Here is a 26,122-nt window from a genome sequence, read left to right as displayed (position 1 = left end):
AAAAATTGTCCTCAAATTTTGGAATGACCCACAAACGGTTAAAGATACACAAAAAATAAAAACAAAAACAAAACAAAAAAACAATTGACGAACGAACCATGATAACTTAGTTTTAAAATCTAAAGTAACTCTGTTGTGTCTCTCACTGTGGGTTGTAAGATTTCTGACAGTCCCTGAAGGCACCAGAAGGACGCGCTTGCCCCCAACAGTTCTCCGGCCAACATTTGTGAAACTTCTCCGGACTTTGCTGCACGTTGCGCGCCGATGGATGCCTTCAAGTCAGCTGGGAGAGCCATTATCCGAAGACCTAGTGCGGCTAAACAGTCTTGGACTGCCAGAAGACACAGAAGTAAGTTGTAGCCTACATTTTTTTTCCCACTTGCATGCATAGACAGTAACCCCCTTAGTCTTTAATGGAGAGTGCCCCTTTAAATAATAAACAGATTTTCCTGATGTAGTCACTTGCTATTTATTGCCTAGTTGTTGAGTTTATTTTTTTCAATTACAGATGCATCTCATTTGACTGATACAAGGTCAGAGGTGAGGGTCTCAAATTGGGCAGGCATTGATTTTATTGCCCTGCTCAGGGGTCCCAGTCCAGTTTTGTGGGGTCAGAGGTCTGTCCAGTGAGCTAAATCTTACTTGATTCTCACTGGGAATAAATATTAACCGGTATATAAACTGGCACAACCCTGGGTCAGATTTGCAAACAGATTCATCCCCACTCAAAATAAATGCTGTTGGATGAAAAGTTTTACATTTCCAAAAGCAATACTTGTCAAAAATTAAAAAAAATGCCATGTTGACACGGCATCATTAAATTCGATCATATCTCATCAACACAACACCTCAACTTAATCATTTGAAATCCCTACTAGTTTAATTTGATAGAAAAAAAATGGCACATCAGTCTTTCATCATGCCAAGCCCATGACCGCGACAAGATAAAAAGCTTTCATTAATAAAAGTAATCAAAACAAAACACATACAGACTGTGACTCTTGAGGCGACATAATGCTGCAAGGCCCCCACCAAGTCGTTAATAATCAATATGGTTTTTGATCATTTCTAATAATAATAATAATAATACTAATAATAATAATAATAATAATAGCACTGTGTTATTCAAATGCCAGTACCACGGTTGCAAATCAACCCCTTATGTAGCGTTTTCCTGTAATTGGCTGAATGTTCTCATTTGAAGGAGGCGTTTTGGTGTAATTGTGTTGTTCAAAGAGATTATTAGAGGAATTATGGATTCCTGGTAAAAGCGGCAAGTGACCCACTTGTTGTCGAAGCAGCACATTGTGGTATAAGATTACAACAGGATTGGGCTTCTGGGAACGCATTCCTCGCCAGCTTCGACCCAAATTGACCGTAGCAGACTACCTAGGTGTGAACTGAGCCCAAGTTGTGTAAAGTTACAAAGTACTTGTAGTGTTTTGTTTTGTTTTATTCATGGTTGGCTCATTAACGCATATTGAACAACACCGACTGTTTATGAAGTTCAGTTCCAGCATTTCAATACCGGGATTACATTAGTTCACTTGTAATCCACTTTCAGTGGTAAATATGTGTGTTAATCTGTACTTTGTGCCTTGGTAGCATACATTTACTTTGACTTATGGCATGTTTGAACGTTTGTTTAAAAAAAAACCAAAAAAAACGTTTGGCTCCAGTAGTGTATAGACACAGTTGATGGTTGCCATGACGATTGTGTGTTCAGCCAAGTGTCTGCCCTTTTGGACCAGCAAGGAAATAGATGCTCCAGAGTCAAAATTGATGGAGAAATAATAGTCGCTTGCTTCTTTTTTTTGTGGTGTGAGTTTATTTTAGCTGCTAGCACATGTATGTTTACACTGGTTTGTGCTGCCGCTGACCTTCAGCTTCCTGTAAGAGGATGTTACTAAAGTGCTTCTGCCAGTCTTGTTAAAAGGATTAAAAAAAAGTTTGATCCATTTGCTAAAACGCTTACCCTCATTAAGATGAGAATTGTTTGTTTGAAAACATTTATTTAGGTACAATTTATCTTAGCTTATCGATAATCACGTCTCTTTTGCTGCCAGCTGATGTGATGACATAAATACCATTGATACATTAAAGGTCGAGATGATGTTTGTGGCTTTTCACCCCTTCATTTGTGTGGAAAAAACCCTCTTGTTTTTCTCTTTTTTTGGGAGCTTTGTTTTTTTTTGTGTGTGTGTAATTTTTTAATTATCTGTTTTTCTGAATATTTTTTTCCTGTTTTATAAAAAACAAACAAACAAACAAACAAACAAACAAAACCGGGAAAACATTTATTCAGGAAAAAAAAAATGAAGAAACATTGCTCAAAAAGAGAAAAAATATATTCAGAAGAGAAGGGGGGGCAGTTAGTGATATAGTTGAAGGTACATTGGAGTTATGCAGTAATGTGTCCGCCATTAACGGATCTGAAACAGAGGTAAAAAAATATATATAATAATAATTTCTCCGAAAAACAGAGCACCAGCTTCTGTTTTTTTGGAGTAATTTTATATATATATATTTTTTAATATTCTCCTGCCCCCGATTTTCTGAAAATTTTGTTTTTCTGAGTATTTTTTTTCCTCCTGTTTTTTCTCGAATATCTGCCCCATGTTTTTCCAATGTTTAATGACAGAAAAAAATACACTAAAGCAAGAAAAAAAATCAGAAAAGCAGAAAATAATAATTAAAAAAATAAACAAAAAACAAAGTTCCCCCCAAAAAGCTGTCAGAAAAACAGGAGTTTTTTTTCTTTCTTTTTTTTCTTAAGTGAATGCAACATGCTTCCATACTTCTTAATTTGTAGCTGTGAAGAAACATGCACCTGAGGAATTGGTAATGTCATGGTACTTAATTGGGTTGTTTTTCTGCTCAAGCCTACCCCCCCCCCCCCCCCCCCCGAACACCAGTTTCCCCGACTCTCTTGCTCTGAGGAAATGTACGTAAACACAGATCCAAGGTCAGGGCCAGGCGGTACCAGAACAGATAAGAAAACACACAGCTGCTTCTTCAGCAGTTACTACATACTTCTCCTCACTCTTTTGCCACTTTGAGACGCCCAATGTGTTGATTTCAGAAATGTGATAACACGCATCCTACATGCTCCCAACTCTTTGACTTTAACTGTGCTGGTCTATATGTTGTTTTTGAAGGTATTGACTTTACAGTACACTGGCAAAACCTCTGACCTAGATATGATGTCCCCGCTTCCTCTAAATTGAGTAGAGGGAGTAGATAAATTAGCTCAACTCAAGCTGTTTACTACTACTACAACTTAAAAAAAATGTTTCTGTAGGTAGGTGAAATAATGACAAATTTATACTCCGGGTCATTTTCTGAAGTAGCCCCTTTCGTTAATGGATTGCTGATTGATTTTGCAAGGCCCACAGAATATTGTGTTCTATTGCTATAAAAACATGGAACCTACATAAATAAAGATTAGAGTCTGTTCTTTCATCCTGGAAAAAAAAAGTATATTTGTATCTCTTTCAGTTTTGCAGCATTTAGCATTAGAAAATACCATTAAGGTTAATCATTATTCGCATTCCTGGTGAAAACACTGTCAAAAAGAGCTTGTTACAACGTGACCCTGGCTGATCTCTTATACTCTGCTGCCACCTTATGGCCATTTTCGTGGTAACTACCATTGTGTTTGGCCACCTCTTCATGTCAGAAGCTGCATCAAAGTCTTTTGTATGCTCTTGCATAAATAAAATAAAATAAAAAAATGTGTAAATACATTTTTGGGAGTGAATGACAAAATATAAAAAAATGTATTTACGCATTTTTTCATTCAGCAATCGCTGTTATAGAGGTGGGGGGCTCAAGTTACTTACTCAAGCTACTGGTGACTTAAGTCACCAATTTTAAGACTACAGACTTGCTCAGCAAAAACCATATGACTTAAAAAGTTGTATTCTGTTATGCATTTGATAAAAAGATTAAATAATACACACAAAACATCTAATTTAATCTGTCTCTACAAAAACAAAGCTCATGTCAGTGATGTGTCTAATTGAGAAAAACAAAGTAATAAATACCATGCAGATTGATTTTGCACCAAAAATATGACTTGTTACACGTTGTCTTCATTTTACATTGCGAAGAGCTTCCAGAGAACTGGACTGACACGAAAGAGGCCATCCTGGATGGGATGACCTTTAGACTCCGTCACCTCGGCATGACCTTAGTTGACCAGCCCAAAGGCGAGGAACTGGCAGCCGCAGCAGTGAAGAGGATTGTTGCCACGGTAAGAGTGAAATATTTGAAGTCAACCTCTCAGGTTGGGCGTGTGCTGCTAGTTTTTTAATTGCATCCCTTTGCGCACCAACTGGAGAAAACATTTTAGATTGTTTGTCAATAAAATATAAATTTACCGTTTTCTCATTCGCGTTTCTTTGGTCAAATGGTCAGAAAGGTTATGGCTCTTTGTCCTTTGCCACCAAAATGTATAGTAAGACTGACATCAAAGTGTAATAAAATGTTTTGTGTGGCAGGCTAAAATCAGTGGGAAGAAAGCAACCAAAGTCTATCTTAAAGTGACTCCTCAAGGGATCACTCTCTATGACAGTTCCACCGACAACTGTCTTGAAAACATCTCCATATACAGGTGTGTGCAGAACTGCACAAATTATCATGCTGTGCTATTATATTTGTCTTAACTTCTCACCACGGGCCTGCAGAATATCCTACTGCACAGTGGACAAAGTGCATGAGCGAGTGTTTGCATTTATCGCCCAAAACACCTTCAACGGGACACTCGAGTGCCATGCTTACCTGTGCTCCAAGAGGAAAGAGGTGAGAATGGTGCTTTCGTTATGAGTTATGTTAGTTGTCATAATTGGTTGACATAAATGTGTTGTTATACAAGTGTGTGTATGTTTTCTTCCGTAGGCTCAGGCTGTAGCTTTGACAGTCGCTCAGGCCTTCGGACTCGCTTTTGAACTTTGGCAAGTGACCCGGGAAGGTAAGCCTGAGACTCGTTGGAGTGGACCCGTAGCACTGCCAGGATCAATGATCTTTAAACTTAACTCTTTTACTGCCACACTTTATTAAAAACAAAAAAAAACCAAAAAAAAAAACCAATGCCAACGGATTTTGAGCATTTTAACTCATTTTTCGAAGCAAACAGAATATTGTGTTCTTTTGCTACATAAACAACATTTTTTCCACAACAGTGACTTTGATACTATTTTTTGTTTAGTGACGCGCCATCAAATTAGGTTTAATGCTACAGAGGCTTTGATCATTCACGTCAGCCTTGAAAACGTTCTATTTCATCAGATTTCGTCATGTTTCATTGTAATTTGCAGCTCTAGTTAGGGCCTGAGCAGCTACCGCTGCCATCTGCTGGCCATAGTTAGTGGGTGTTTTGGATTTCACAACTCATTGACCCGGCTGCGCTGCACTTGGACGTTGCACTGACCACTGATATATTGAGAAAAAAAATAAATAACGTTTATGGCGGCATACATCATGATTTTACTAAACGTTATTAAACGTTTTTGGCGGTCAAAGTGTTAATTATGTATTTTCATACCGATAGTCAGCGGCACGGTGGGAGTGGTTAGTACGTCCGCCTCGCAGTACTGAGGACTCGAGTTTGAGTCCAGCCTTCCTGAGTGGAGTTTGCATGTTCTCCCTGTGCCTGCGTGGGTCTTCTCCGGGTACTCCAGTCTCCTCCCACATTCCAAAGACATGCATGGCAGGTTAATTGGGTGCTCCGAATTGTCCCTAGGTGTGCTTGTGAGTGTGGATGGTTGTTCGTCTCTGTGTGCCCTGCGATTGGCTGGCAACCAGTCCAGGGTGTACCCCGCCTACTGCTCAAAGCCAGCTGAGTTAGGCTCCAGCACCCCCCGCGACCTTTGCGAGGAGCAAACGGTTCAGAAAATGGATGGATACCGATAATCAGGTAATATTTGAGCATTTTCACCAAATTTTGAATATGTTTGTCAAGACTGATTTATTTGATCTAATCTGCTAAAAACACCCCAAAAACAACATGAGTGGATTTTACAGGTCTTTCTTGTCTATGTTTTAGAGAAAGGAAGACGAGTCCAGTCCGGTTCAAGCAGTAGTTCCCAGACCGAGAGATCCTCCAGCCCCAAAGGTAAAACTGCGTCCACCAAACACCAAAACATTAAGACGCATTGGGCTCTATTTTCCTGACCGACATTGTCAATGCTCTTGACCGGTGTGGCAGCAGACAACGCAAGCGTGTACGAAATATGAAATAATGATTTTTAGTCTGTCAAATTCATTAAAATGTTTATTTCAGAATAAAAGTTATTTCAAACCAAGAGCCTACTGGGGAAAGTATCCAGACTGTGTGATGCCACAAGGGAATAGAAAAAACAAACAAACTTATTTTCTGCATTTTCTTGTCTATCCTGCAAGACGTTGTTGCCATGGTCAACCTATTGGACAGTGAGGACAGGTTGGTAGCAGAGACCAATGGGAACGTTGACCAGATGGACAATCAAAGGACGTCTAAGAGTAATAATAATCCATCCTGGGTAAAATATAACGACACAGTTACGCACAGTTACTTTGTGATGTCCAAGCATATAAAACTGTTTTTTTCTTCTTCTTCTTCTCTCCAAATGTAGGAACGAGAAGATGATTTGGACGAAGCCTTTTCCAAGTGAGTTTAGCGTGTTGAGTGTTTTAGTATTTGGCAAAACTAACCCTTGGTAATTGAATCTGAAAATCTGCTTCAAAATATTCTCATGTTGGATCTTATTTTGCTTGGCCCCAATGCTGTTGATTTTTCTGTGTACTACTGCACAATACATAGTAAATAATTTTTTAAAATTCATTTTAATTGGTAATTTCAAACTGCTGCTTTGTCAAAGAGGCACAATTGAAGATAAGAATTGTACAACACCACCTCACAAACCATGAAATGCCTTTCCGAGCTAAACTTTGGTATGTTTGTGTCTTCAGCTGTGCTCTGGACAGCTCTGGTTCAGTTCCAGGTGACGTTGAGTATTGTCAGCAATGTCGCGTCGTAATCTCAGTGATCAACACAAATCACTTTGTACCTCAAATTTGTGCATCTTAACTTCGCTTTTATGCTCTGATTCAATTCATTTTTGCCCTCATTTCCTGAAAAATGAGGAAAAGAATCTGAAGTAAAAGAATCCTCATTGTCACATTTTGAAATACAATCTGATTTGATTGCAGCATATTCAGTTCCCTTCAACAGGGACTCAATGTTTTATTAACATGTGACGTTTGCATTGTCCCCCTCAGACTGGCCGTGTCGCGTACTAACCCCCAAATCTTGGACGTTGGGCTGATGCCCCGAGACTGACTGTGGACAATGCCCATGGAAACAAGCCCTGCGCCTTCTTTGGGAATGACGTCCTCGGCTTTTGCACAAGGGTCATCTTCACGTGTATGCACAGTGACTTCATATGGCTTAATTGTTTATTATAAGCGCTAATATGAATTGTAATGTATTTCTGGGCACGACATGGGATGGCGACATTAAATCACCCAAGTAAAAATAACTTTGTCTTGTTTTGGTGCTACAGACAAAATAATCATCTCCATCCGTGTCAATGCAAAAATGATTTCAGTAAGGATGAATTTTAATATTACTGATCACATCGGGGTCACCAATTGTATCTTTCCTTGGCGAATGTGATCACATAATGGTCACGGGTGCCACAAGATGGTGCCAAAACGTTTTATTTTTTTATTTTTTTTATTTTTTTTTTTTTTTAGACAAGGCTATGGCCTGACTAATTGAAGCTTCTCCGCTCAATTCAATCTAGTTTCTTGGCCTCAAGAAGCCAAACTTTTGCCCTAAAGCATTTTGTTTGTAATTAGACATGGCTTTGGCCTAAGCAGAAAATCAGAATACTTAAAAAAAAAGTTCTCAAAATGTTTTTGTATGATTAACATGATTGAGACATTGATTTGTTTATCAACTAATAAAAATATTTCGGAAAAAAAATGTTGAGTAATTCTGTCAGTAATCTAATAATGCATTTTTTTTCTCTCTATTATCTTCGATATATAATTACTGAGGTTACTCCCCCCCTCCAAAAAAAAAGAAAAAAAGATGAAGATGAACAAAAGTGCAGCTCACTTTTTGACCTCCAGGTGGCAATGTTGTACCGGAGAGATGGAGATCAAACAAAATGTGAAGTTGTTTTTTTTTTTAAATCACTGATTGACATTATACTTACCTTTCACTATTATTAACTGTATTGCAGCAACTGGAGCTTACCAGTAAGTTTTACTATTGTTCTCAAAAGTGGCTCTAGTAGTTACTGGAAAAAACATAACTATTGCACTGTAATGGCAAAAGAAGACAAAGAGCATACTAACACATGGACCTTTCCTTATAGAAATCATGTTGTCTCGTCAAGTTATGGACTCGATTCTGGGAGGCTGGAAGTCACGTGATCTCTGCCTCACACATGCTCAGTCTCAGCCAATCAGTTTGTCAGGGACATCGTGTCCTAACCTTCTTACTTAACCACCTGCATTATTTAACATGCCTCCCTCACGCTTGGTTTAATGGAAGGCAAAGCGGGAAGGAGCAGAAAGACCAAAAAGTGCACTTTTTCTCTTAAGAGGATGGACAAATGCTTACTAGTCGTAGCTGTGTGGTGCATTTAAATGTCGATGAGGCGCAGAGGCCTCAAAGGTCAAGTGAGAGACGTGTTTAAAAATGGTACAAAGGAAGTCCAAAAACATCAACACAGGTGCCTTGTAGTGTTTTTGTTTGCTGGCAACACTGACATTTCTCGTCAATCAAAAAAAAAACAAAAAAAACAACAACAAAAAACACAAAAGGGTACGTTGAAAATATTTATTTCTTGATCATGTAATACAGTACATACTTGGACATTCACATTTTCTTGGAAAATAAGATGGGCCTTTGAATTTAATTCCTCACTCGACAATGGAGAAAATTAATTCATTGAAATTGTTTTACGATGTTTAAAATTCATACCGATTGCTATGCTTATGTCAAGAGCATTTTTTAAAACTTTTTTTTTTTTTTAAATAAGTGAAGTGTTCTTTCTACAACAGCAGTTCCTCTGTAGTACATTCCATTTTGCCTAACTTGCTCCAACACAATGAAACTTCAACGAAAAATCTGTACCAAAATTTCAAATTTTTGAATATATTTTTTCGAGATCAATACTGTACCCCCCCCCTTTCCTCATGTTTCCTTTTTTCTATCTAAGAAACTTGGGGCACTACATAGTGGACCGCCAGGCTTCCCGTTCTGTCATAATTGTGCCTTGACAAAGATAAAATCACTCAAACCTGCCACTGAAAAAACAAAAACAAAAAAACATGTATTAGCTCTTGCCATGGCAGATTTTGTTGACAACTACGTGGTCAGTCGGTGCGAAAAACAACAAAAAAAGGACTTTGGCGCTGAGGGCAAATGAGGCAGAAAAGCGCTGATGTGGAGGCCAGAGAAGGCGGCTAATGGGAGTCGCAGTCCCGAGTGGCGATAATGAGAAACGGGAGGGAGGCTGAATGGTGACTCACAGAGACACAATAGAAAGTAAGCACGAGGTGATGGCAAGCCACTTCAGCATTTATTGGGTATCCTACTAGCGCTTGTCCATGTACAAGTATGCTATTTGACCTCACTAGTAAGCCAATTCAGCGCACAAGTGGAACGACAAGGGGGCTCTAGTACAGTGTCTTACTAGTGCTGTTTTTCCACTAATGTATGACAATTATTTACACTAGTAGAATGTCTTGTGTGCCATAGATATACTAGGGCACAATAGTAGACTGTCTTACTAGTGACTTTTTGTACTACCATATGCACACTAGTAGAATAACTGGGCTGCACTAGTAAAATGACTTTAACAAGTGCATCTAGTGGAACTAGTTGATTAAGTAGGGCACATTAGCAAGATGATTAGCAGACACTAGTAAAATGTCTCAAGCACTACTGCCTTTTTCCAATTTTGTATTATAAGTGTTTTTTTCCCCCTACTGAATGACAGTAATACGGACGAGTACAATGAATGACGTGCACTAGTAAAACGACTGTCTTACAGTTGGATCTAGTGGATGACGAGGGGACACTAGTAAAATGACTAGAGCACCAGTTTCTTTTTTCTAGTACTGTATGACAGTTATGCCCACTAGTAGAACAACTGGGGATACAGTAGTAAAATGTCTTACAATTGCCACTAGTGCCATAACTCGAGCACATTAGTAGGGCAACTTAGGGGCACTAGTAGAATTTTCCACGGCACCACCTCACCCTGTCTTACTCATACAGTTTCTTCCAGTACTCTATAACTATGCTAACTAATAGAATTATTTGGGTTAGGTGCACTAGTATAATGACTATCATGCTCTATAGCAGGGGTGTCCAAACCACGGCCCGGGGGCCATTTGCGGCCTGCCATCCATTTTTTGGCGGCCCGCGGCAAATACTAAAAAATGTTTTTTTAATGCTGTTTAAACAGAAAAAAAAGGAGGGTGTATTAAACATTTCTAGCTATGCAAAGACACAAATTTGCAGCTAATAATTCAGTTCCAGAAATAAAAATAGTTTCATCTACTTGTTTCTTTGTGTCAACGTCCAATTTGTGAATACATCACATTAATTCATGGTTAATTATTAATGGGAAAAAAAAAAGTGAAAACATCACATTAATGGTTGTTAAGTGTGGTCAGTTGACGACCGATTGTTCAGAATGTCAAGTTGGGATCAGCTGCTGCTCAGTGGAGAGGCATATCTATTATAGTGGCACACAGGGGTCACTATTTGCCTTGTGACTGTTAGAATTTTTCAATAAGTAACATTATATCAACAATTTATAATTGCTTCATTGATTTTTACCATGTTTAACTCATTCACTGCCATTGACGTAAAAAGACGTCAAATGATACATTTTTTGCAGTTCAGCCCACTAGTAGACAGTAGTAGACTAGTTGACAAGAGAGCACTAGTAGAATAACTATATACTACTTGGAGTGTTTTTCAATACTGTTGACGAGGGTGCACTAGTAGAACGACTATCTTACTGGTGACTTTTTAGTCTTCTGTAAGACAACTGTGTGCATTAATTATTCTATTAGGGTGCCCAAAGGAGCAACTGACTCCCCATTTCAGTATAAGTGAATATTATTTGGTATCCTCATAGCACAATTCTCTACCGGCTTCTGTAAATACATTTGGTTTCACTGAAGAACAAGAATTCATACACAAATATACTGTAGATAGCATAGTGTTGATCATATCAATGCCACAATGTAACAAAAATAAAAACTGAAATCATTGTCACTCCGTTTTCTTTGCTGTTTGGATTCCTTTAGGCTGCAAAGTGAGGTTGAGTGCATGTTCTACATCCTTATTAAGCTCCATCAGAACTTTTCCATTATGCATAGCCTATCATGCCTTTTGAATGAATTATTCCCATCCCGATCCCTATAACATGTCCTATTGCGTTGAGAGTGCAATCAACCTCCGTCATTCTCCATCCAGTGTGGGCCATTCAAAAGTTTATAAGCGTAGAAGTTCACTTCTGGACATCAAAGTGCATTTAAAAAGTAGTGAGACGTCACTTTATGACGGATTCCCTTAACGATCATCAGAATCGGCGTGAGTCACGGTCGCCGTCGGACAGCCGCTCGTAGAAGGGAAATACGGTGTGCTGTAAAAAACCTTGTCACATTTTATCCCCCAAATGTCAAGGGCTCCCACAAGCCTGAAAGATGGCGAGGAGATGCATCACCCTCAGTGGCGACGCAAAAGGCCGATGGAGGGCAACAGCCCAAAAAAACAACAGATGGGGCAATCAGGGATTGGATTTTGGATCCAAGTCAAACGGTATGCAACCGTAACAGCTGCTTTTGATCACAACAAAATGTGATTTATCCTCCATTGTTCCCCTGTTGGAAGCGTTTGCTTCCACTTGTTCGGAGGTTTGCCCAACAATTCTTCATTGTGCCAAGAGGAGTTGAACGTTGAATGTGTATTCCAGCATGTTTGGCTGCAGAATGGCTCTCAGGCTCTGAAACAGAAGAAAATGCACTGGAAGCAATTCTATAATCATCTTTGAGTTGGCTTATCTTTTTTTTTTCTCCCCTTAAGCTTATTCAAGGGTTTACCATTAATCCTGCTTGCAAAGATAACGCTGGAATATTTATTAAGTAGACAGTGAAGGATTGTATTACCTCAGCCAAGGAGATTGTTTCCCTCCCAATTTGCTTGTTACAATTACGACCCAAAACGGGTTTACACGAAACGGGAGGAGAATAAAATTCATTACATTGTGCTGCAGAAGTTTTTTTTTTTTTATCTTCAGGCAATGACTTTCCATAATTTTTCATATATTAATGCATCTGAATATGAATGTAACAAACAAATCGATTATCCTCAGAGTAAAAACTGGCGCATCTTCATTTTCTAGTTTACCATGTTTGGGAATTTGGCCTCGCTAAGCGTTCCGGCGGACCTAAAGTGTTTTCTTTTAGCCCCGCCTACCCTTGCTCTAGCTCAAAGCAGGTCTAAGTTGTGGCGCAGGGAGTGTAACACAATTTCTATGGATTTAATCGAAGCGCAGGCAGTTAGATTGTGAGCTCTGTGGACATGTCTGGTATAAATTACTGTAAATAATGTTTTGTTTTGAAAATAAATACTTGTGAAAATAGAAAATATATAATTTTATTTTCTTTGTATTACTTTAATTTTTTTATAGATTTTTTTTCAAGACATTTTAAAAATAATGTACACTGTTTCTAAAAATATGCAATTGATTTAAAAGTTAAGAAAAAAATAGCTTGTGCTAATCATAATGCTAAAATTACAACTACTGTACCAGTTTCTGAAGTTTCTGATAAAAGACTGAAACATTTCATGCTAATTAGGATGCTAAATGATTTGCTACATTTAGATTCAGATGACAAGACAACTCCAAATGTGTAGGTTTTTTTTCTCCCCCCTACAGTGCATGGATATGTGTTACAAGTGATTGTTACGAAATAGGCAGGGTTAAGGGCCCAAATGTAGGAAGCAGTCAGGCAAGGAAAGTGTGCTCACAAAAACGTTTAATTACCAAAGCGCAAAAGGAAAACAAGGCTCTTTGAAATGACGTTAATGAAAGCCCAAAACAAATAGTTCATGGACACATACACACGACAACTGACAGCGACTACGAGTGAAAGCAAACAAATGATCAAAAAAAAAAAACAAGAGTGAGCAGAAGGAGGGATTTAAATAGAACCAAACTAACGATACATTGAGAAACACCTGGACATGAGACAAGTGGCTGAGGGAGCTGATTGGAAGACATGAGGTAGCACAGGTGCAAACAATAAACTTAACAGGACAAAAAGAACCATAACAAGAAACAAAACCAAATGCAAATCTAAACAAAAACACAAATCATGACTCCGACTTTATTCTTAGATGATAACGTTCATCAGAATTAATGTATACTATTTTATGGTGGAAACGAGCAGCAGTCCTCACCTGTCCTGAGGTTCGAGGGGTTGACGTTATTGCAGGGTGAGCGGATGGCGAGCGTCTGTTAAACGTTACTGCGCAGGAGACCGCCCTGCGGATGCTCGGGAGTGCTGCACTCCGACGAATTCTTGGCCTTGTCCTTATTGTTGTTGGGCTCGTTGTCTTTGATGATGTCATACTGACGACAGAACAGCGCAATCACGCCTGGGACACAAAAGGAAAGGGGTTGACGTGTGTCAAGAGTCGACCATGCAGACAGAGAGGCGAGATTAAAAAACACGGCAGCGGAGAGAAGATGGAATGTGTATGGGGAGATTGATGCAAGGCGGCGCGGAAGTGGAATAATTCATGGGCAGTGGAGGCACGAGGCCAAGTTTCTCCTGATGCATCCATCCATCTTCACCTCCATGTGCAATTAACACTCACAGGACATTTTGCATTGTTATATATTGCTTTTTATTGACACTATTGATATACAGTCCCCTCCAAACAGGGAGCCCAATTCCTGTGTTTTAGTTGTATATTTGGTCATTTATCATCTAGATGTGTTAAACAACTCAGTAGCTATTGGAATGTGACTGATGGTTGTTTATAGTTTCTCAGGTGCTGCCTTTTAGATTGCTTCAACATTAGATAGTGCTTATTTTTGTCTTTGGGTTTCACCTGTGAAAACTGCATTTGCTCAAACATGAAGATCAGCGAGCTGTCTATGGGAGAAATGCAAAATTAAGGAGAGATACTGCCAATAATTTGGAATGTCATGAAAAAGAAATAATCTACAACCGAGCAACAGAAATCAAACGGATCAGTCAAGGTTATGTGTAATCCTGTATGACGACGACCGATGGCAGAAACTTAACCCTTTGACCGCCAAAAACGTTTAATAACGATCAGTAAAATCATGACGTATATTGCCATAAACGTAAAATAACGTCAACAATTTTTAAAAATCTTTTCTTAGTGCAACGTCTAAGTGCAGCGCTGCCTGGTCAATGGGTTGTGGAATCTAAAACACTCTAAACTATGGCCAGCAGATGGAAGCATCGTATCTCTTTTCGTCAGTGATCAAAGCCTCTGTCATATCAAAGTTTTTCTTTGATAACGTGCGGCAGTAAAAGAGTTAAGAAAAGTAGAAAATGAAGCTAAACAGACTTGACTGTACGTGTGGAATGGTTACCTGCCCACATGACAAGAACCACCGCGATGATGATGACCTCACCAGCTCGCAGCTGAGCGGCCTGTCCAATTTCCTCCAGTGTGAGCTCGTCTGGGAAGAAAACGTAAAAGTAGTGGGACACAGAACCATTTACAGGAAGTGAAAATGGAAGAATAATGTACCATGCACAATGTATTTATGCATTGCTTTTAGAGTATATTTGAAACGTTAAACTATTCTCCTCCCTCAGGGATGTTTCTTTGAGATATGTTGCTCCCTACTTCCCTCTCTTATCACCCCGCTGCTGATGAGCGTTTAATATTTGCAGGGTCCCTCTGAAGCGGCTGCTCTTGACGTTCTAACTGGGTCGGCCCTGATAAAATTGGAAGCACTGCATGCGGCGGCTGCAGATAAACCGTTTCCTCTGCATTTGAGAACAGTACGCCGAACCCGAGGGCGGGGGTTACAGACGCCAATTATGGTGCTTTATTGTGTCGGGAAATGTCAAATAAGACTTCGATTGACAGCACAGTGCAAGTATATTTATGTCCCCAATTGTAGCCTTGGAAACGGTTGGAAGAAATACCGTCGTTTTTATGTTCCTTTTATGGTCTCTCACCGGGACTCTTGGACGCCAGCTTCTCGGATTCTTTGGGGGTTCGGAAGAGAACGGGGTCACTGGGGGGACTGCTGCCGCCCATGCTGATGCTCTGCACGTGAACGATGTACTCGGTGTCCTCGTCCAGACCCCACAAGGCGCAGGAGCGCGTGGTGGTGTTCACCTCCTGGATGAACCGCATCATGCGCACGTCCTTTTTCTGCGGCAAACACAAGAGCGAGGTTCTTACGTGCCGGCGAGGCAAATTATTACAAATGTTGTACGTAAAGCAACAGGATACTCAACTTGGTAACAAAGCAACAGGAGCAACACAAAGTCTTTTTATTTTTACTTGATGAAAGTAGAAACAGTACGTCTACTTTTAACAGAATATTTTTGTATATTTTTTATAATTATCTGTACAAAACTGTAATCTGTCTGTACAGCGTGAGTTTCGTTATTTTAGTGAACGAAAACTAGTGAAACATTTTCGTAAATGAATGAAAGAGAAATGAAAATGCTTTTAAAAAAAACGACAAACTGACATGAAACTACGTTTACAAAAATAACTATAATTATAGTGAAAATGTCCTTAATTGTTTTGGTCTCTGTCAATTAATTTAATACATGAGCCTTTTAGGTTATATACAGAAGCGTGGAACTGCCAATGCGGAGTAAACATTTTTTATTTATGTTTGAAAATAATGGCAAATATGTTCAAACATACTTGTAGGCTAAATGCTATAAACAGCATTTTTTTTGGGGTATTGCTAGAGCATGCGCGAGTGAAAAATAATACTAATAATAATAATAATAATAATAATAATAAGCATTTGGCCCACATTTACCCATTTTTTTTTTTTTTTTTTTTTTTTAAATACGTACTCGCCATACTTCCATGCTTCTGTAGTTATGCACCACAATAACTGTACTCCAAAGTTTGTGGACAGTTCTACAGTACCTGTATTTGATTTGTGGATGTGTTTTTTTTTTTCTTTGTTTTTTTTTTATGTTTTTGAAATCTTGTGCACAACAAATACACAATTAAAATAAAACTAGTAACACTAACAAAAAATAAACTAAAACGAAACATTTTCAAAATAATAACAAACAACGCTCTGAAAACTAATTCAAACTAAATTGAAAAAACAAAAAAAACAAAAACAAAATTAAAAGTAATGCTAAATATAATTCCCAAACTATTTTAACCCTAGTGAGAGACCAAAGAGTCATAGATAACTGTGTCTGATATACCTGTTGAGTGATGGCGAATCCGATGACAGGGTCTCCCTCCAGAGTCTCCCATGTGACCACGGCCGAGTTGACCTCGATCTCCTTAATGGTCACATTGAGCGGAGCTGACAGCAGGCTGTCTGATACGGCAACAAAACGAGTGCAAAAAAAGGATGGAATAATATGACATGTAAATTTCTGTTCATGAACAATATGAAGATCTTCGCCTCCCTGCCCACCAGGTGATCTTTCATTTCCGTTCAGCGTAATGAAGCACTCAGAGACCTTTTGGCGAGTGCCGGCTTTCTCATTAGTCTTTTAATCTTCCTGCTTCTCTACTGCAGTCACGCACCATGCTGAACATTAGACTGTGCTATACAGTCAGCGTAGTTTCCCCAAAAGTACAAATATGCAGCCAAGGAATGCAGTTGTTGTCAACAAAGAACAATAATTGTATGTTCTCCACTTTGTGGTTGCAGTCAGACATCTGTGAAAAGTGGACTTCACCACCCCAAGCACTTAATTCTGGTGTTAAATGTGCAAGTCTTAAGTTAGCTTAGCGATGAGCATGGCTTCTCCGTTTTTCTTTTGTGAAAGTTATACATGTCAGAACACAAGTGTAGTTTATTAGCCTAGCCACCACAGAGTTATTAGCCTTACTACTAGCCTTCTCGGAGTCATTTTGCAAGATTCAGATCCATTAAAGCACAGTGTGTTACCTACAGTAACCGTTTTCTCGGTGACTGAGGTCCCACTTGGATTAATTTCAGATCATCAACAAGTTCCTGCCGTGTGCTCCCTTGGCGTTCTCATGATCTTCCTCGCTACACAAGGCAACATCTTGTACGGAATTCCAGACAGAGGCCACTTGATTGTCATTTTGTGAGTTTTGAAGTTGAGAGTTGATTGATTTGATAATGGATTTTTTAAAACACATTTTTGACTGACATTCTCTCTGTTTACCATATTCGATAAAACAAGCAATCAACAATCTAAATGACCAGAGAGGATCAAATAATTAATCCCTCAGCTTGATAGTCACCTTTAAAGCTCTCAAAAGGGGACAAATAGTTCCGATCATGTAGTACATGCTGCCCTTGACGTCAGTGTAAAAGGATTACTCGAACCGTTGTTTGCATTGCAAGCTCCGCTGAACAAACAGACGAGACTTTCCCCGACAGGTGATTTTAAATCAGACAAAAGGGATCGCAGATCTACAATAAATATTAAAAGTTTGAATAAATGGATTTGGGTTACAAGGTTGATGATTTATCTCTTGCTTGATGGCTTTTCCCTGCCTGAACCACACAGCAATTGGGCATGTCATCTGTCTTTCGCACGAATCGCCATGACGACGGCATCATATCACGACACTGCACGCCATATGATGAGGAGTTATTGCCTCACAAGCACATGCAGCTCCACTAATGGTATTCCACAAAGACTAATGTACTGTCGCCCAGTTTCTATTCTCTGTTCGATACTAACACCATCGACACAGCACAAGAGGAAAACTGGATTACGTAACACACAGGCAATTGTATTTTTTCAGGGGTGACAAAACGCCATGTGGCCCCCCAGAAGCCTTTCTAGCGTGCGGATGCAGTGTTCAAGCATGCATGTGATACGTTGAGAGTGCTGATCTCAGCACACGGTAGAAGAAACAGATTTCCTCACATTTACTTTCACGATTATCACTATTACTACATTGTCACCAATTGCATGATATTTAAAAATATGACATCACAATCTATTATGAACTGTGCAAACTGTCTGCTGAGTGCTCATCAGAAATTGTATCTCATTTCTCAACACATTTGGACCGAAAGAACAAAATGTGCAGCTCGCTCTGGATGAGTCAACGGTTTATATATTATGCATTTATATTTTCAGCTGTGACGTACATAGCACAGAAATATAAAGGAGTATTAGTGGCACATTGAAAAGCCAAAAAATATACAATTATTAGCAGGGTATGTTATTTACAATAAGACTTTTTTTTTTTTAGTTATTCTCATTCTTATCGATTTTTTATTTATTTATTTATCTTGGCTCCTCACAATACAAAAATGTTATAAATTTACAAAATATTTTCCCATGCATTTACAACTCTATGTTGAAAAAAAAAAAAAAAGATCAGATGAAGATGTGCAATATGACTTCAAATGTAAAATAACACGTATGGCGTTCCACAGGGTTCAATTCCGGGGCCTCTGCAGTTTTCATTATATCTACTGCCCCTGGGTTTCATCTTCGGAAGAAAGTGTTAATTTGCTATTTTTTTTTTATTAATTAATTCATAATTAATTAATTAATTTTTAAAATTATTTAATAGTGTTTAACTGTTTTGTTTTAGTGTTTAAATGTTTTTATTTTATTTGCTAGTTACTAAGTTTTTAGCTCCAGTGTTTTCTCATGGGGGAGCCTCCACACTGGTAGGGGTGGCTGTTCTCCTCCTGCGGGTGGGCGGTTGTCCCGGGGGCCCCTTGGCCCCCGGGGAGCTGTGGCTTGCTTCAGTCTGTTTGGAGCGGGCTGCGGTCACTGTGGGCCGGCGGTCTCTGGGATGGCATTCCTCCCTGTGGTGGTTGGCCGTCATCCCTCTCAGTTTGGATGAACTCCTCCTGGGTGCCTCTCCTCACAGGGTTCTTCTGTGCCCCGCCATGTTATGGTTTGTGTGTGTGTCTGTGGGTACGATCATGGGGATATGGGGGAGAGGGATGGCTTTCTCTTTTTGTTGTATTATTGATGTTTTAATTGTTCAACACTTTGAGTTGAATGTATGAAAGGTGCTATATAAATAAAGTTTGATTTAATTGAATTGTTTTAAAGTGAAAAATAGTTGAGTGTGATTTTGTTGCCTTATACGCACTTGAATTTGAAAAATAAATCACATTTTATTTTTCAATAAAGAAGCGTTCGATGAATGCGCATAGAAAAATGGTGTGGTTCAGTGCCTCCAACAAGGCTCAGAACCACTGTACTAGTATGACTGTTTTCATGTTGACTTTTCTCTTTTATTCTTGTAGTTTTATGCGACTGAACCCCCAGTTGACTTCTTCTTACCGAGGCACTAACCAGCCATTCCAGTTTTATGATATCAACGCTGTTTACAACCTATACAGGGCACATTTGCATTGTATCTGGAGATTGCTGTAATAGGCTATGCATCGACTTTGCCTCAAATACTAAATCCAAAAGGAATTGCTTCAAATAAACTGATGTGTGTATCACTCACTTTGGCTTACCAATCATTGTACACACACACACCTTCCTAAAATCCATTTTGAGCCTTGGACATGTGCTCCCTCGAGCAACACGTGTTGTAGTACTGCACGACCGTCTGCATGTGAGGAGCGTCTTGTACTCACCAGCTCCAACGGGTGACACGCACAGGAAGCCGAGCAAGACCAAAGACCGCCACAGAGACCCGACCATCCCTCCCGCTTCCTCTTCCTCTTCTAGCGTCTCTTTCCACGCTGCGTGGCCCATCTAGAGCATCCCCCGCGGGATGCACCCATCATCCCGAGCTCCTTGCGTTTGCGGCGAAGACGTCGACTGAGGCTCGCCGCAGCAGGAGAGTAACGAGGTGCACAGGAGGATGAGGATGATGATGGGGATGAGAATGAGGAAGAGGAGGAGGAGGAAGAGGAGTGTCCAGCTGTTGGAACGTAGCACTGAGTAAAAAGAATGTAAGTGGTGCAGTCTCTCTCTGTCTCTCTCTCTCTCTCTCTCTCTGCTCGTTTATGACAAGTTTAAAATATGAAGTCTTTCGCCAGGTCAAAGGAGTGTGCAAAGTATGGTGAGTTTTTGTTCATGTTTTGGCCCTCAAAAATTTGATTTATTAGAGAGAGAGAGAGAGAATAAGATGTTTTTGGTTCCTCAACAGGCTCCTTTTTATTTTTATATAATATAAAACAGGCTAAATGACATTTGTGTGGCTGTTTGAGTTCTACTTTAATCAAAAATTGACTCAATAAAGGTTCATGAGTGGGGATGGGTGAGTACCGGTATCGGTATCGGGCCGATAACAGCCTTTTTTCAAGTAATCGAGTACTCGTGATGCCGACGAGTACAAGCGACCGATGTTGCATGTCACCGGATTGGAAATACTTCAAAATTGTGAATCCTAAACTAAAATAGCATTTTTGCGTTTTATTTTGAGCGTTAACACTACTGCAGAGTGACTATGCTGTTTTTTGTCAAAAACTAAAGAAAGTATTTTTGTTTAAAAATATTTTTTAGTGATTTTTTTATTTATTTATCAAATGTACTAATGGTATCGGCACTTGGTATCGGTATCGGTGAATACTGAGGGTCTGAGTATCGGTATCGGTCTGAAAAAAGTGGTATCGAACATCCCGAGTCATGAGTGAAGGATATAAAAGCTGGTTGAGTTACTGGCAACAAAAATGAGTCCACCCCTTGATGAAACTGTCCAAATTAGCCATTTTACTTCACCGAATGTGGAGAAAGTGTGTTAAATTTGATGCTCAGCCAGTGGAAATTCCGTCGAACATATCCAGTTTATGAGGGATTTAAAAGAAGGATACAGCGCCCTGCCGTAATGTGAACGAATGACCGTCATTGCTCACACGTAGACATCCAGGGAAACCAATTGGGAGGATCGATAAATGATTAACATTCCTAACAGAGGCATCTGAAAGTCTCTTGGATGGCCTCAAGGAGAGGAAAGGCAGCAGAGACTCTTCCCCACCTCCTCTCTGGCCTCAAGGTTGGAAGAGCGATTCCAGATGAGCGCTGTTATACGTCTTCACTCGGCTGCTGACAGTTTTATGAGTCATTTGAACTCAAATGTGCAAAATCTCCCCTGATGACCACCGTCCGACTATAGCATGTAAATACGACTGACGGTTAGACTCATTAGCTGTGGTAATAGGGGGTGTTTATCTTTCAGGAAAATGTGACATTTTTTGGAAATAACTATCCGCTGCAAGTATAAATCAAGAAATTGCATCAAGAGAGAGTTTATAGTTGATACCTTCGGGGCAGTGACTAGGAACCAAAACAATTAGAATATGACTTAACGTCTTGCAGAGGGCTTCAAAACACAATAAAAAAAGAACTCAGATTTAAAGTAGTATGCCAAAGGAAAAACATCACCAAGAAACTATTCTCACATAGCTGCACTGTTGCATTATGGGATGGTGACAGCAAAGAGAAGTGAAGAGGTGGCAAGGGCTTATTTCCCTAAGTGGTCCCAAAGTGTTGGCATCACTTTGAGGGTGTGTCCTCACCAGGAGTAGAGGACACACTTTCGCACTCATTCAGAGTGGACGGCGAGAGCAGACCAAAGAGTCACGTTGGTGACGTTGACATTTTTTTTTTAATAGTTCATCGTACAAGGTCATGTACAGGTGTTGGTCCAAATCTTTGTTACCTAACGCTGATAATGCTTCTTGGGGTTTCATGTGTCCTGTGCACTGCCTCGTGACAGACTTGCAGACAGTTGCTCTCTGTAAAACACAAAACAAATTGTGTAGAGTCTCTTAAATGTCATGCTTGCAAATAAAAGAAGCATCTGAATAAATTAGAATTGTGGCTTCTCCAATGATGGTTCGAGCCACCACTCCGACTGTCCACTGTAGCTGTGCCCTTGATCAAGACACTCAAGTTCAGAGCATTTTTAGCTACGAAATTTAATATGATAGTTACTATAATTTCACATCATCTATCTAATATCTTTCAATATCATTCTATAACTAACAGCAACTTTACTCTTGATTCCGCATATGTGATCACCATTGATGATCAAGGAGTGGATTTTTCAAATTCAAATATCTGTTGTCCAAGTATCCTTGCGCAAGACACTAAAAATGGGCAAAATGTTTACCGATATCTCATTCAATTATATTCAAAATCACTTCACATCATTTAATGTCTTCCACTATCTTCTAATATAATTCCATATCATGCCACATCATTTTTTCATTTTTTTTTTTAGAAATGTCCAATAATCAAAGGGCTGGTGGTTTGAATCCTGGGTCTGACTGTCTATTTTCCAAGTGTCTTCGGGCAAGACATTTTTACGGATATTATATATCATGACATGATATTAAAAATTACTTCACATCATTTAATATCTTCCAATATAATTTCCAATCATTCTGTAAGATTTTAGTTTTCCACACTTTTCAACACACCTTTAAAGCCTTTTGGGAACTTCATAGTGCTGATGTAAGTCTTCTTCGTAGTACTTTAATGTTTCTCATTTATACACTCTGTCATTCAGTCAGGAGAAGACCATCACCAGGCCAAACAATCTTAATTTGGATCAGAAACTATTTGTGTACGTTCACAAATTGGCACCTCCTTCATATGCTTGAATGTATTGTGTGAATGCTAATAGCACTTTTGTTATTCTTTTTTTTAAATTCTGCCATTTTTTTTGCCATTCAACTACATCTACATTTCTCAACTGAATCAAACCATTCCAAATCCAACATGTTGTAGAAATTCATGTTTTGTATGCTGTCACTTTTCTCATTCCTAACATTCACATTTTACCACTATTCAACAGTTTTCATCACAAAAATCCCCATTCATTTCCAATGAGATATTCAACAATTCACTTCAATTTGAAATTCTCAAGTTTCACCTCATTCAATTGACCTTCGGATCGAGTTTCAACAGTCCCCCAATTTCCACATTGCAATAATTCAACATTTTTCACTAATTTATAACAAAATTCCTCAATTTGAGGACGTGTTCAAGTTCGAGTTTATCGGGCTCCTATCATTCCTATTCAATTAAATAATTTAACCTAATTCAACATAATGAAATTATTCAATTCAAAAAGAGAAAATGTTTACTCTCATCTGTTGTTTCTACTTTTTCCTCTTAGCGGCAGCGGCCCGAGTGTGATGTATCAGCAGCTGTATTAAACAGAACTCTCCACACCTGTAGCTCTTCTTTATCCACCATCATTCAGTGGGGAACAGCTGAACTCACGGAGGGTGTCACCAAAGATGGTCTCCCAGATGAATTACAACAGACGAACCTCATCGTTTATTCCACTGATGCGCTTGTGTGCTGGAGCTGAAAAAAGGTGCGATGGCCCCAGATGCCATTTTGGAAGGCGGCGCCACTGTGACAGCAGACAGCTGCGCGGCATCATAAAGCACAGACACACACTCGCTGAGTGAAGAAACACAAGACTGAACCTTCCCCAGCTTTTACCGAGTTTAGCGCAATAAATTGTACTCACTTTAAATTATACTCAGACTTTTTGTGTCTGGCTGACTGGCAAACATAAGATCCGCCTCATGGTGGGGTTTGCTCAGTGGCAGGCAGGTTTTCCCGTGCCAACCAGATGTCCTTTTTGACAGGTGAACCATGTGACGCGCGCCCTTCTGTCCCCTCCATCTCTTTTCACTAATTACAACAGCGGGGATTGTGCGTGCTGGCTGCAAACTTCTACCCAATGTCACAAAAGGACACAACACTGTGGGCCTGATCACATTCGTTAAGATCCATGAAACAATCATGATTTGGAATTTAAACAGTCATGACAAATTCTTTGAACTTACATGTAAACAGCATGCACTTGACTGTGCAAAAAAAAAGTCATACAGGTACTGTAACTGTCACCATTTGATTACATATCATGATCTATGACACCTGTGATTTCATTTACATGCATAATAAACAGCAGATGCTTTATTTAGGAAAATGGTTCTTTAACAATATAGTTCAAACGAGAATTAAAAGTTGTTGTTGTTGACTTGCAACTCAGATGAGTGAACCTTCACCCCTACATGATGCCATTAAGACGAGCTCCTTCACAGTTTGGAGTGAAGAACTAAGTAAGGGCCCCCTCTATCGACCAAAAAGCGACATTGCACACAGGTAGCCGTATGCTAAAAAAACACAACTGAAACCTATTTATAATAATAATAATAATAATAATAATAATAATAATAATAATAATAATAATAATAATGGGATAATTTAATAACACAACAGTGGCCAGTCAGGTTTTGTAAATGAATTTCATTGGTTGAACACCATAATTGAAATAATTGGACTACCAGTGTCAGGCCGTGCAGTTAATATCAGCCACAATGATGTTGCGTTTATAACTGTGTCTTCATTGCATGACACATGCAATATTAATCCTGACACGAGAGGGCAGTGTAGTCCTCAAAATACATCCCAATTCCCCAGCCGTGCCCCCTCCTCATCCTCATCCTCCTCTTCCAGCTCAGTGGGTCCGGCGCGACAGTCAGAATCTCCTCGCCATGCCGGTCACGCCCCACACAGATATCAGCTCGTTTCTCCACAAAGACACCGTGGCATGAACAGCGTGCGCACGCCATTATGTAAGCGGGCACACGTTACTGTAGTGTCAATCATACACGGACTCAACTGCACCGATGGGCCTTATTGTGCACACCCCCACCCGCCTCCCTCCCATACCCCCCTCAATCAAATTGCTGTGTTTCCAAGCTCATTGGAGACAGATGAGCCCACACATAACTATTTTTAACCATTATAACAGTCATCAGTGAGTGAGATCTTAATGGTACCCAAGTGAAGAAAACACTGGTTCCTTATGGCAGATAAGTCATTTCAATTCAAATGGAAACTTACTGGTTACTACGGATGAAATTCATATGTATATATTAGAGTCATTTGATGTGAAATAAATGTCAATGTTCTGATGTCGTGACAGTAGCAAGAATTGAAATTCAATGACGTCTGCATGCCGACAACCCCACCCAGACCACCTTAAAAAAAAAGAAAAAAAAGGCGTGTAGTAAAATACACCATTAAAGCCTCTCGGAATACATCCTTGGATCAATCGCAGCAGTTCTTATTTACTGCTGTACCAAAAAATAAATCATGTTGCTGGAAAAGGCTCAGTTATTTATTGACGAAAATGCCATTACACAAACACGGATGCAAACGCGCATTATTTTTTTTTTAGCACCATCTCCGTACGTGCTGGAGACAGAGAGACCATCACCATGGAAACAAACGTCACGTAGCTGTGTCTCCTTTCCTACTACCCTCCCCCCCTCCTCCTCCCACCATCCCCCTCCTCCCCAATATGAACTCGCCCCTTCGTCTTGCTCCATGTTGCTGCTGCCTGCATTTCTCTTCATCCATCCATCCATCCATCCATCCATCCATCCATCCATCCATCCATCCACTTCTCCATTTCTCCATCTATCCATCATCCGTCAATGGGTATCGAACCAGCGGCCTGGTTTGGGCGATAATTGCACTGCCAGTTGCCATTACGGAGCAACAGATGGACCCCATTTGGCTTCTGTCAGTCCGCGGAGGTCAGAGCGGTCAAATGGGTCTAACACGCTATACTAGAGGTTCTCAAACTGGGGTTCACGAGCCACTAATTTGCAATAAATGATGTCACGTCATCTTTAACACATTCACTGCCAGCCCAGCAAAAATCCATTATTTGACGTCTTTTTCCGTCAATGGCAGTCAATGAGTTAAGATGAGATGTAACCAAAATTGATGGATTTTTAAGCAAAATTTGCCTTAAAAGGTTAAAAAAAAAAAAGAGGAAAAAGGATGCTGCAATATAATCACAAAATATATTGGCACATTGTGTTTAACACATTCACTGCCAGCCCAGCAAAAATCCATTATTTGACGTCTTTTTCCGTCAATGGCA

The 26,122-nt window shown here is 39.6% G+C and overlaps 2 protein-coding genes across 3 annotated transcripts; one reads left to right on the top strand and one right to left on the bottom strand.

Annotated features, from left to right (window-relative positions):
* The first annotated feature begins 208 nt into the window (after window positions 1–208).
* LOC144007430 (low density lipoprotein receptor adapter protein 1-B-like) lies at window positions 209–7,969 on the top strand. 2 transcript variants are annotated; one of them, XM_077507094.1, is made up of 10 exons: window positions 209–349; window positions 4,113–4,255; window positions 4,503–4,615; window positions 4,689–4,803; window positions 4,900–4,972; window positions 6,047–6,115; window positions 6,403–6,521; window positions 6,615–6,649; window positions 6,952–6,983; window positions 7,261–7,969. In XM_077507094.1, exons 1-10 carry the CDS (start codon window positions 265–267, stop codon window positions 7,305–7,307), a joined length of 831 nt encoding a protein of 276 aa, XP_077363220.1. In that variant the 5' UTR covers window positions 209–264; the 3' UTR covers window positions 7,308–7,969. The 2 variants fall into 2 exon arrangements, with proteins under 2 accessions (XP_077363220.1, XP_077363221.1); XM_077507095.1 differs by lacking the exon at window positions 6,952–6,983.
* An 872-nt stretch (window positions 7,970–8,841) lies between these two features.
* Window positions 8,842–20,138, bottom strand: LOC144007656 (fibronectin type III domain-containing protein 5b-like). Its single transcript, XM_077507475.1, has 6 exons — window positions 19,830–20,138; window positions 16,483–16,601; window positions 15,250–15,448; window positions 14,652–14,741; window positions 13,481–13,678; window positions 8,842–12,020 (listed from the first exon to the last, which is right to left on the bottom strand). The coding sequence occupies exons 1-5, from the start codon at window positions 19,948–19,950 to the stop codon at window positions 13,539–13,541; spliced, it is 669 nt and encodes a 222-aa protein (XP_077363601.1). The 5' UTR covers window positions 19,951–20,138; the 3' UTR covers window positions 8,842–12,020; window positions 13,481–13,538.
* Between the last annotated feature and the right edge of the window lie 5,984 nt (window positions 20,139–26,122).

Source organism: Festucalex cinctus, chromosome 19 (genome assembly GCF_051991245.1).
Source record: "Festucalex cinctus isolate MCC-2025b chromosome 19, RoL_Fcin_1.0, whole genome shotgun sequence".
Lineage (NCBI taxonomy): Eukaryota > Metazoa > Chordata > Actinopteri > Syngnathiformes > Syngnathidae > Festucalex > Festucalex cinctus.
This window is presented reverse-complemented; position numbering and strand designations above follow the sequence as displayed.